The sequence below is a fragment of the Pristis pectinata genome, chromosome 5 (assembly GCF_009764475.1).
Source record: "Pristis pectinata isolate sPriPec2 chromosome 5, sPriPec2.1.pri, whole genome shotgun sequence".
Taxonomy (NCBI): domain Eukaryota; kingdom Metazoa; phylum Chordata; class Chondrichthyes; order Rhinopristiformes; family Pristidae; genus Pristis; species Pristis pectinata.
Window position 1 is genome coordinate 75,977,716 of NC_067409.1, and position 13,367 is coordinate 75,991,082.

The 13,367-nt window shown below is 36.9% G+C and overlaps 1 protein-coding gene across 1 annotated transcript in view; it reads right to left on the bottom strand.

Moving 5' to 3' along the window:
• Positions 1-108: 108 nt before the first annotated feature.
• The window catches only part of ranbp9 (RAN binding protein 9), a 67,057-nt gene continuing 53,798 nt past the window's right edge, over positions 109-13,367 (bottom strand). The window contains exons 10-14 of the mRNA XM_052016429.1: positions 9,214-9,367; positions 8,142-8,263; positions 6,641-6,792; positions 5,632-5,743; positions 109-3,185 (exon numbers count right to left, since the gene is read on the bottom strand). Of these exons, the coding sequence (XP_051872389.1) occupies positions 3,055-3,185; positions 5,632-5,743; positions 6,641-6,792; positions 8,142-8,263; positions 9,214-9,367 (671 nt within the window). The 3' untranslated portion in view covers positions 109-3,054. The remainder of the gene's footprint in view (positions 3,186-5,631; positions 5,744-6,640; positions 6,793-8,141; positions 8,264-9,213; positions 9,368-13,367) is intronic.

Here is a 13,367-nt window from a genome sequence, read left to right on the forward strand (position 1 = left end):
GACCATGCAGGGTGCCCAAACTTTTGCTTCAGGCCCTTTTACAGTTTCAAAATAACAAAAAAGGGAAAAGATGGAAATAAAAAAGTAATCTTTCTTAAGATATTAAAGAAATGTGTCTTTAACTTTATGCCTTTTGGAGATCGGGTCATCTTTTTCTCACTTAGCTATTCACAGTAACAGAAATTTTGACCAGGGGTGCCCAAACTTTTGCATGCCACTGTAAGGAGATACAGAATTCCAGTTACAGAGGAGACTGGAGAAGCTAAGATTATTCTCTTGGTGGTTTAACAATGATTCAACATTGCTAGGGGATTAGGTAGAGAGAAATGGGTTATAATGAAAGTCTGTCAACCTACAAGTGCTGTTTCTGCACAGTTGTTGGCTGATCTGTTGCATACTTCCATCTGCAGGGGAATCAGTAACCAGAACAAATTACAGCTAATTCAGTAGCTGGAAGGAAGAGATGCAGATTGTTATTAATTAAGTTGCCAACACTGATACAACCAAACTAATAGCAACTTTTTAAAAAGGAATTGTATATACTAGGAAAGGAAACATGCAAAAGTATAGAGAAGATGTTAGTGAATAATTACAATTCTTTGAAAGATGGACTATGGATTGTATTGTCTCCTTGTGTTATAGGGGTCATTACCCTTTTTTAAAAAAGTTATGACTAAGAATTGCTCACCAAGTAAACTTAATTTTACTTGAAATAGTCTTAGGATTTTTCTAAAATAGAGAAGGATCTAATGAAACTTTCATTTAAATAGTAGTATACTAAGAAATCAGCTGACACTAGGGCTCGAACCTTAAATGCAATTTTGAACCAAACTGATATTGTAAAATATAACTGAATATTCAAGATAAAGCATCCACATGCACTAGAGTTGTTCTACAAAATTGAGGCATCGAAGATCTGCTTAGATAGAGAAAATATCACTACATGGCCAGGAAGAAGTGCCATTGTGCCTCAGTAGGCAACTATGGCACCAAGAATTCTGTCAGAGACCTGCCCACAATAAACCAAAAATAATGTTGGAATACTGATCCTCAAGTATTGAGGTTGTGACATCTCTTGAAATGCTACAGCAGGAAGGACGCATTTCATTTTCCCCAGTTTTTAAAATATCAATTACATAGGAAACTTAAGCAGATGGCAAACACTTCACAGCAAGGGAGCTGCAAAACAAAGTTCTTGACACTTGAACCTTACAAGAGCCCAGTTACGGTCTGGAACATCTTCCCTTGAAATTTAATGCTAATTATTTCCATCTTGCCAAAGCACAATAACAAAAAGCCATTAAAACCAGTTTTCAATATTGCTCTTGTATTGGTACTTCGCACAGTCTCTGGACCTACCAAAGCACTTCATTAAGCAATTAAATATTTTGAAATGTAGACACTATTATAGGAACAGGCAACCATCAATTGCACACACAAGGTCCCACAAGCTGCATGGCTTAAATCCTCAATCAGCAAATATCGGTCAATATTACAATTAGAATTCTCTACTCAAAGAAACAAAATTTAATGCTCGATTAGCAAGGTTAAAAGTAATTTAAATGGATTTTCCTCAAATTAAATATAAAGCTGTACAGGGTCACTACAGACATCACAAGTTATTCACTCGATCTCAATTACCATAGCTTGAAATGATATCCATATAAACAAGTTGGCTTAAAGTGTTCAAGAACAATCATGTCCATTATTTTAAATTTGCTGCAGAGAGTACAGTTTACTAAGCAGTGGTGCAGGGAATATGCTGAATCAGATCAAGCTAGCATCTACCCTTAAATGTAAACCTAACTATATTAAGGGTATGAATCAAGCAATGAATGGAACTTTTAAACATCAGTTAGAAGATGCATATCATGGTAAACAGTTTCAAAAACTTGCCCATTTTTGTTTGCAAATAATGCAAAGGCTAGCAAAGAACCACTACTCAATTCAATAGATTTAAATCTTTAATAGCTGATTAATTATGGTTCATACATTTGTTTATTGCAGTAAAGTACTCACTCAAGCTTAAAATGCAGAGTGTACAAAGTTTAAATTAAGACATTGCAGATTTTGACTAAGTATTTGGTTTAATATAAATAAAGTCATTACCACACAATGTGTTGACAAGTACTTAACACTGTTATTTTACAATGGTTAAAATGATGGGCGTGGAATGGATTTCTCTGCATTTAAACAATGTTCTGGGGGAAATGAAGAAAACAGTGAAGATTGGGAGCATGTACAGACAAAGACAACCTGGAGGGGGAAAAAAAATGAGACCAGCAGACTACAGTCAGCCATTCACTATTGTTGACACTGCCTTTCAGCTCCTGAGGAATGAAGATTTACAATACTCAAGGGGAAAGCCTTCATTTCCCTTCCATCCAATTATACTTAAAAAGATCCACCAGATTACTCAAGCATGTAATTTTTGATGTAGACTGATGTAAAATTTTTTAATCCATTTTGCATTTGACATGCTCACTGTTGAAGATCCACTCACACAACAGCAATTTGCAAATTTTGGTTTATCACAAAAGTTACATCTTAATAAAGTACAAAAAACCTAGTTTTTTTTGGTTTTAATCTGTAACTAAATACTTTTATTCACACATTCTCACTTCAATTAAAGCAGTTTCTTGACATTTTTAGCCAATTCCAAATATTCATGAATGAGTGACATTGTCCTGAATGGACCTTTATTTCATCTAGAGCTTTAACCAGCTCAGTTAAGATGAAAACATTTTGACATGTTTGAGGAATTAAAAAGGAAGCACAGTAAAGTTCCACTGAAACAGATATACATACTACACTGTTACAACTCCTCCAGACATTGATATAAAAAAATGCAAAAACATGTCAATGAACTGTGCATATTAGTTAGAAAACAGCTGGACCATGCTGTAAAGTAGGAAGCAGAAGTAGAGTGACATGTAGGATCTGTCTCCAAAAGATCACTGGAAATTAAAAGTCAGTTTCCCTTCAGCAGACATGGTGCTGAATAAGGTCACTAAATGTTAAGGTAGCTCTAGGTTGAGCTGTACAAACACATAGCTAGTGCAAATATTCTTCCATGGTGGCAAACGCACATGAACCAATACCCAAACGGGCCATCAACTCTAGACATTTTGAAGCCTGACCAATAGCGAGAGCCAATGGGGGCTGCTTTGGCAGATTGTGGGACTCTGTAATAGCAAAGAAACAAAATAAATTAGTTTTCATCGACTCTGAACTTGTAACCAAGAGTTAATTTGCAGATCATACAATGTTAAGTGTAACAGCATTGTAATGATGTATACAAAAAGTCCCAATTGTAAACATTATGTGACAACCATTTCTAAATAACTATGTGCCACCATCTTAGCAGCCAAAGGGATGTAGTGTTCATTAGACAAAAAAAGTCAGCCAGGACACATTAGTGTTCTTTAAGACTATGGACTACAATACCACATCAAGTCATCATGGTGATCGTCAGATAAGTCCCCGTCAAACTTGGTAACCTCCTGCTGTAAGCAGGAGATTAATTGTATGCACCTTTATAACTATCCTGCTCTTATCAGGGGAAAAATGTTTTTTGTTTCCTGTTCAAGTTCTTTAAATAAATCTCTCTAGTATGTAGCAGACTGCTTACTGATTCATGAACACATTTTTAAAGAGATTTGGTACTCAAATATCAAGTATGGCAGTAGGGGTCAAAGTTTCAAATTCAAGACAAGTGATTTCAAATAAGCCAACTGTTGATCAAAACTCAGATGTCAAATCTGAAAAAAAAAACAATTGCTACACTCAGCAGGACAGGCAGCATCTGTGGACGGAGAAACAGAGTTAACTCTTCAAATTGAAGAACTGACAAAGGATTGACAATGTGAAGTATTAACTTATTTCTCCTTGTACATATGTTGCCTGAACTGCTGAGTGTTTCCAGCATTATTTTTAATCCATATTAGTATGTAGACAACAGTATAAAACTGTAGATACCTTGAAAGATAATTACTAATGTTTAACATTAATGTCATCTCTCAGATATTGCATTGAAACATTTATGGAAGGAATAAAAGATACATTTAGTCAAACCTTTAAACATACAAGATGTGTATTGCAGATGTTAGAGCATACTGCATATGTGCTATTAACATCACTGCTATTACATTTGGGAGAATCGTGCAAGTTCCTTAAAAGTAGTATTCTGCCACAGCAATATATTTAAGATTTTTTTTTTAAAAATGGAACAGGTTAATTTGGCCAAGGTTGAAATGAACCACAAAGGATCCTACCAACACATTATACCAATCACAAGAGACTGGGCGTTAATGAAGCTTACGCTGATCTTACAATTCCTTGTGGGGATTTGAATCTCAGAGGGAGGTTGCCATTTCTGCCAGGTAACTTTAGTAGGCATAGGGCCTGGCCTGCAGTGACTGCATTTCAGATACGTTAACAGCTAAAAAACAAAACCAGTAAGGGTGCTTCCTATATCTGTATCCTTCCTTAATATTCATCTCACTTTTTGAGACAGTCAGGAGTTGCAGAGATGGAAGAGGAAGATGCAAAGAGATTCACAGATCCAGCACACTGAAGATTTAAGAATTTGCTTCCATGTCCAAAGAATCAGCCTCCAGCTGGACAACACAGTGGTGCAGCTGGTAGAGCGGCTGCCTCAGTTTCAGACACCCACGTTCAATCCTGTCCTCTGGTGCTGTCTGTGCGGAGTTTGCACGTTTTCCCTGTGCTCTGGTTTCCTCCCACACACCGATGATATGCAGGTTAGTAGGTTAACTGTCCAATGTAAAATTGCCCCTACTAATGGTGGGTGGTGGTACTGATGCGAATGTGGGAAGAACAGGTTACAGGGAAAATTAGTAGAGGAAATGGGATTGCTCTGTAAATCAGTATCGACTCAATAGGCTGAATAGTGGCACAGTGAGTAAAGCTCCACTGACCTCTGGTGATGTCTATGTGAAGTTTTACGTTCTCCAAGACTACATGGGTTTCCTCCAGTTACTCCTAGTGTGTATATGAATGATATATCCTGGGGGGAAGTTGATGGGAATGTGGGGAGAATAAAAAAAAATGGGATGTGTGAAGGGTGGGTGCTTCATGGTCAACATGGACTCCGTGGGCTGAGGGCCTGTATGACTAACCCCTGGTTAGTCAAGGCAGGAAGACAACATTCAAAACTAAAACAAAAAACTTAGAATTTCACTGCTCAGTAGAAAAAAGTGGAATATCAGAGAATATTATTTTTGTTAGAGTTGAATGCTATAATGGGAACTGGAAAATGGATTTAAGCTAACCATCTGGACAAAGAGACAAGCCAGAAAAAGGGTCTGTGGCAAGGAAGCACTAGGTCTGAAGCCTACGGAGCTTGCTGGAATTGATCAAGTGTTAGTATTAAACAGTTAAGGTAGGCTTGTCTATTGAAGTCTAGTACCATTAACTTTTATGAATTACAGTTCTTGTGCAGAAGTAACCTTCAGAGGGAATATCTAACCAAAGTTTGATTAATCACGGCCTGGAGGATATAGGTTTCTGAATTAAACAGCAATCTCCCACTGCATCAGAGTCAGATTAAAAATACATTCTTAGATTTTAGTCTTGATGACCAACTACTTAAAGTGACAACATACTCACCTAATATAGCACTATTTAATGCTGAGCACACAGGTTCTCTCTGCACCACATCAAGCTGATATCCTACTGGGCTGTTCCATGGATCAGAATAAGCAAGCAAACTAAATGCATCCTGAATGGGGCAAAGATACATCACAAATATAATCAATGTGGGGAGAAAATAATCATCTAACAAAAAAGCAGTGAAATGAAAGATGTTTAATTACACTTTCTAAATAAGAAAATCAATTAAACTCAATGCCATGATAATTATATCTTTAGGAACTGTAACAAAAATGTACTTAGCTTTGCATTCTGTGTTCAAGACCCCTGCACAAAGGTTAGGGCAAGGGATAGAGGATGTAAAAACAGGAAGAAATAGAACTGATAATCAAAGTAACAGCAGATGCTAAAATCTGAAAACGAAGTGCTGAAAATACTCAACTGGTTAGACAGCATCTGTGGAAAATAGAGTTAACATTTCATTCTTTCCACAGTTGCTGCCTGACCTGCTGAGTATATCCAGCATTTTCTGTTTTTATTTCAGATTTCCAGCATCTGCAGTTACTTAGGTTTTCATTTAACATTTCAAGTTCTGATGAAGAGTCTCCGACCTGACAACATTAACTTTCTCTTTCCATAAATGCTACCTGACCTGCTGAATACTTCCAGCACTTTGCTTGTAGTAAACAAACAGTTTTGGTGAGAAATCATGTCTCTGAAACATTAACATTGCTTCTGTCTCCACAGATACTGCCAGACATTCTGAATATTTCCAGCATCTTGTTCTCATTCCCATTGATGCTACATTCTTGTTAAAGTGATGTGCTTTAATTGCACCATTAACATGATGCCTTAGATCGCTCGCTCAACCCTGGAATGTGGTTGAGCACACTATCTTTGGAGGTCAAGGAGACAGATCCACCAATGGAGCCAAACTAATATAAACATTTCTTCTCCTGAAATTAATTTTTATTTCCAATAAGCAAATCAATTCCACACCACGCACAAATTCTCACAACTTTAGTACCTGAAGCATTTTTTTATTAGCTGTATTTTTGCCGCATTCTCTTCTTAGCTGCTCACTCACTGTTTGCAGTTCCCGCCCAAAATGAATCATACGTTCAATCGCTGCCTGACTGCCTCCACAAAGTTGGCGTCGTGACATAGTCAAGTCTATTTCTGTTGAAAATCCATGAGAAAACAAAATCAAACTATGTTCTTCCATTAAGATAAGACTGTAGTCAGATTTTTAACAAAATTGAGAAGTAGCCAAGAATCTAAGTAGCAGATTTAGAGTAGGTTCCGCACTTCAGGATTATTGGCTGAAAGTCCAACGCAAATTAAAATTTGACCTGAAATCTTTAGGTGCAAATTGGAATGAATTGCTCAAAATGCAGAAGACTAAACCTTAGTCCATTTAAAGAATACAAAAAAAGATACAAAGGCCCCTTAAGCCTGTCCCATCATTCAATATGACCATGGCTGATCTGCCCCAGCCCTCATCTCTTCTGTGACAGTTCACCAGAGATCTCAATTCCCCGATCATTCAAACATTCACCCTTTTTAAACAACCCCATTTATCCAGCCTCCATAATCCTCTGGGATAGAGAAACTAGCTCAGGAATCTTTGGGATTCCTGGGTGAAAATTGTTGCAAAGTATTGATTTAGCTTATCTGCCATTGCTTTGTTTGTTATTAATTCCTCAGTCTTTTCTAGGGGGCTTACCACACCTACAAGTGGCACTGCTGTAATATAATCCTACCCTTCACATTTCAATCATTAGATTTTTACCTCCACAGGTGGTAAGCATTAAAACTATTCATTCGGATTGCTGGAAAACTTATTCATGTGAAAAATCTTAACATACATTAATAAGTTTTCAACAGAAAATGAATATACTACTAAATATGGTTACTAGTAATTCAAGCAGAAAGGTAATGGGATTCCAAGTAACCTTGAAAAACTTTAAATGAATGATAATTGAAGTGTTAATTGCAACATCCAAAATCATACTTATTGACCATCCCAAATAACTTGCATTCAATTAATTATAAATTGATTTTTCAAACTCAAACAGTTGATGCTATGAAGACCAAATGAAGTTTATAATTTGCAGGTATCTATCTTGAGGTAAATGTGAGGTGCCAAAAGCTTTTGCACAATGGAGACTACCTTGCTATATGTGCAGCACCGGAAAAGCACTTGCTTTAAGATTGAGCATCTTTTCTTACAACTAAACTACTTTTAACCTGACAAATTAAAAAGTATTGCACCAAACACTATTTTAAAGCTTTTTTTAAAATAAAAACTGTTTCTTTACACAAATATTTAGTGAAGCATTTTGATGTTCAGCCAGCTCATTAATGTTATAAAAAGCAAAAGTGCAAATTGAAACAAGAAAACAGAACCTGGTAGATCTATACAGATCAGTTAATCTTAAAATGGAGAAAAATATAACCATCTTGACCTTTATCAGTACAAATTTCTCACTGCCCATCTTTACCCAGTAAAACGAAGATATTCATACCCATCTCTGCATCATTTTCATCCATATCATGATCATGTTTTGAAGTGCCATTAAGGAAACCATTTGATGAAGTCTCTGCCACCCCATTGGTGTAGTGCTCAGTCTCCATATCTATATCATTACTGGAGAATAAGAAACAGAATATACAAGTGTTTTTTTTTTAAAATGCATCCCTGTCTTTTGAAATCTGTCTAATAAGTTTGAAGAAATAGCAAACAATGAGCCCAAACCATATTTTCACAGTCAGTCAATTACTTTCCCCTCACTCCACCATCTTGTTCAATGCTGTCAGACAAATTACTTTACCTCCACTTGCATTACTACAATCTGAAATTTACTGGAGCAACTAGTTTACAATTAGAAGCTCCTTATTCAGGTGCTCCAGAGGCCAGGAACACCCACCAGGTCTGATAGTTCAATGGCAGATTATGAGAAGTTGAACACAACCCCACTTCCAACAAAGAAACTTTTTTTTGTTTGAGTCATATTATTTGTCAACACGGGTGTCTGATAGTGTGTTTCACCAGGTGGTACAGTAGAGCAGCAGGCAGTGCTGCTGCCCACAACAATGACCCAGGTTCATTCCTGACCACCCCCCAGTGCTGTATGTGTGGAGTTTGCATGTTCTCCTCATGATCCTGTTGATTTCCCTTAAGATGCTCTGGTTTCTTCCCACACCCCAAAACATGGCGATTGGCAAGTTAATTGGCTGCTCCAAGTTACCCCTTGTTGGTTGGACAGATGGGATTGCCCTCAGAACCAGTGGACTTGATGATCTTACATCGCACAAGGAATGATTAGCAAAAACTGCAGTTCACTATTCTCAAGTCTGGTCAACACCTTCTTTACATTTGCATTTAAATTCACAAGCTGACCAGTGTTACTGTAATGTAAGAAATGCATGTACTGATTCAGCCCTTGAATTGGTCTAGTTATTCTTGAACATTAAGCTTGATCGGTAATGAAACAACTGGGAGAAAAATGTTTGAAGGAAAAGTTCAAGTAAGTTAACTGAAGTTCCAGCTCAGTAATCACTTTAAAAACAGAACTAAAATTAAACTAAAACACTTACTTGTCTCTGTTACAACTGTTTGATTGCTGAGATCTTGCAGTATTTATACTGTTTAGTTCTGGAGTATTTAAACACAAGGTTGGATGCTTATTGTGACTACTGGATTGGTGACCTTTATTGGATATTATACCATTGCTACAATTATTTTCATAACCTGTCAAAAGATAGAACACATCAAGCTCATTATACTAGCACAGATTGTAAACAATTTGTAGAGATTGAGAAGTAGAACTGTTATGAAAAGGGTTACTGGTAGATACTGCACGGTTGAAAACAGTAATCCCAAAGGAAAGGACATTAACAACACCAAGATTTTTGATGCAAAATTGGATAGGCTCAAGTTGTATGCCATTATAAATCTTCAGTCAATCTTCAACGACTTTATACAGTAGTTTTCAGATAATTCAAAGACCAGTCATTAAACCAAGAGAAAGTGAAGAACATGATAGATGAAAAACAAGCAGTGCTGTTTCCAGTACTTAAAGTGCCATCAACCTAACATCTGATAAATGTAGGACACAAACAATGATAGTGATCTCTCAGCAAAAGCTTAAGTAAAAGCTGAAAATATAGAACAAATTACTTCAATTGTTTTACCAGAAGCCACCATGAAGCATAATTTTACTGATGCCTCGCACTTAAATGAGTTAAAGATGTCTACAATAGTTAAGAGTTCAATATTGAAACTTGGTAAATCCACAATTTATTGAAATTTCATAAGTAACTATAAATTTTACAAGAAAATACTACAAATGTGGGATCTCTGAAATAATAAAGTTAAAATTGTTCAGCAGGAAGCATCTGTGGTGCAAGAAACAGTTAACATTTCAAGTCAATGATCTTTAATGAGCCAAACTGTAACCAGGTGAGGGAGTTGCCATGCACTTGTAGATGAGCCTTTTTCCCTTCCTGTGAATGTAATAGATTCAGTCTGGGGAGGAGGATCAGATACCAATGGATTATATCTCTCACATTCAGTAGTAATGACCAGACAATTAAAAGAGCCAACATACGAGTTTCTTTGATCACATCTGGAGTTTGTAATCAAAGTGTGACGGTTTAAGTGACAATTTACTGGTGGGTGAGAACAGGAATGCCCAACATGTGCGGTACGCAGTACTTACTAATGGTACTTCAAGGACAAAAGTTTAAATCCAATCTCCCATTAACTTCCAACTTTCTCAAGTTACTGATATGGACAGATGCAGATTTTGCTTTGACTGGTGCACATGGTGGATGCCCCAGAAGAAAGATGGTAACAGACAGTTCACAGTCATGCCCATAGAGAAAATTATTAATGAGCAGAAGGAGCTATACCTCCCAGCTACCACACCAATCTGCCAAAAGGCATTTGATGCTCACTGTAATTAAACTATTCAGTAATATTAAGTAACCAGGCAAGGCTTGTTCTTTAATAACATAGCACAATTTATCAAATAGAACCCAACTGGGAGATGGTTGTCCCTGTAGAACAAGTGAAATATCAAATTGCCTTGCAAAGGGATCACAGTAGTGTAACCAGTCAAATGCAATGCAAATCCAAATACCATCTATCCCCTGGGTTCAAAAGTAAACCATTGAAACACAATCACAGCATCAATTTTGCTGCCTCAACAGCTGTTTTTACTGTTGGTTCCAATAACGTGGGAGTTCCTACAGTTTACAGCAGTAAGTCCAATCCAAAACCAATACGTTGAGTAAGAATAATGGGTGGAACTGGATACAGAGCTTGATAAATGGTAGTGGGGTTAAGATTGGATGAAAACCATGCTTCTCAACTAGGATTATTAGAGAAAAAGTACCATATCCCATAAGGAAAAGGTTGATTAGAGGGCAGGCAAATGAACTACTATGTGGTTGTGAGGGCAGAGTACCCTTGTGAACACAAGGTTGGAAAGAGTGGGCCCATGAAGGGATAGACAGAAAAGGTATACGAATTCACAGGATACAACCAGCGTAAATGAACACACTCAAATACCATAAGATCACAAGAAATAGTAGTAGCTACTGGGTTCCAAGCCTGCTCCACTTTAACACCATGGTTAATTTTCTATATTAAGCCATTTCCCTATCCCCAAATCCCATAATTTCTTAAATATTGAGAATCCATCTATCCCTGTTTGGAATTCAAACAATTCTTGAGCCTCCACTACAGCAGTGAATTCTAAAGATTCACCAACCTGAGTGAAGAAAATCTCAGTCCTAAAAAGCCAACACCTCTTATTTTGAGATTGTGATCCCCATTTAAAGACTCCTCAGCCAAGAGGAATAACTTACCTGCATCCAACTTATTCAGTCCTTTAATAACTTTGTACCCAGAAACCAATTTCAAGCCTACTGAGTGTGCCTTCATACAACAAATCCAGCAACTGAGGAGCCAGTCTGGTGAATGTTTGCTGCACTTCCTCTATGGCAAGAATGCCCTTTTTCAGCAAGGAGAGCAAAACTGCACACATACTCTAGATGTGGGGTCTCACCAAGACTATGTAGTATGATACATTTTGTATTCAAATCCTCTCACAATAAATACCAACATATTACCTGCCTGCTGCACCCGCATGTTAGTTTCCAATGATTTATGTACAAGGACACCCAAGTCCCTTTGACCATTGACATTGAGCAATCTCTCATTAAAAATACTCAATTTGTTTTTCTGGTTCATCTACTTACCTAGTCCATGTCCTCTTGAAGCCTCTTTGTATCCTCATCATTACTCACATTCCCACTTAGTTTCATGTCATACTCAAATATAGAATTATTACATTTTGGTCCCTCAGCTAAATCATTGATATATACTTTGAATCTTTGAGGGTCCAAAGTATTGATCCACACAGCAACCTTGGTCAAAGGCTGCCAACCTAAGGACCTGTTTGTTCCCATACTTTGCTTTGAATCTGTTAATCAACTCTCATTTATATTAACCAAAAACTTAAAATCAAACCCATAACAAATCCCAGGGAGAACCTTGCCGAGATCTGACATACAGCAAAGACTTGCTTTTTAAGTGTTTATTACTCTTAACAAGAGTTAGATACATTGTTTAATTGAGCACCAATTTGTAAACAGGGTTATTTGAAACAAAGTCCTGAATCAAACTCAATCAAAATTGATATCAAAATAGAGTACTGCTAGTGATCCATTTTTCAGACGAATTGGATCAAGGCCTCATGATAAGTCTTTAGGTAGCATTAAAGATCCCATGACATGAACAGACGTTGCCGTGGCAAGTATAAGACAAAAACAAAAATGTGGAAATTATTAATTGCTATACAACCACACATTAGTTTCTAACATTAGAATAAGGACTATGCTTTAAAGTTCTTAGTTTGGCTGTAAAGCATCTGAGATGTCCAGATGTCAAAGGACACCATATAATCCGAAGTGTTTTCCAATGGAAACCAAGGTATTCATTATTCATAATTTTAGAATAGTTCACAATTAGTAGATTTTAAACCATTGATACATCACATTATATACAATGGACTGGGCAGGATGATCAACCAAATAATGCATGGATTTTCATCCCTTCTACTAGACTGAGCCTCAATTTAATGATTCACTTGAAAAAACAGCATTTCTAACAACACACTGCTCCCTCTTCTACAATGAACTGCATGAAAACACTGAATATTCCATTAATCAGAACAAAACATTGGACTTCAGAAGGAGAAAGAAAATTCTTTGAAAGGCAGTGGAACCTTATCTCTGCTTGCTGAGATGTTGAAGAATCATGTTTACAATTCCTTGCAGGGAAGGAATACTAATTACTTCTCACAGGAATGGTAGTAAGCAACATGTACAAAAGGTCTTTCAGGTAACTAAAAGGTGACAAAAGAGTTGGCACATCCTATATCTACTGTGCTTTTGCTTGCACCTGTCAACATCCAGGAATACACTATTATTGGTATTGCTTTATTATTGTCACTTGTACCGAGGTACAGTGAAAAACTTGTCTTGCAAACCGATCGTACAGGTCAATTCATTACACAGTGCAGTTACATTGAGTTAGTACAGAGTGCATTGATGCAGTACAGGTAAAAACAATAACAGTACAGAGTAAAGTGTCACAGCTACAGAGAAAGTGCAGTGCAATAAGGTGCAAGGTCACAACAAGGTAGATCGTGAGGTCATAGTCCATCTCATTGTATAAGGGA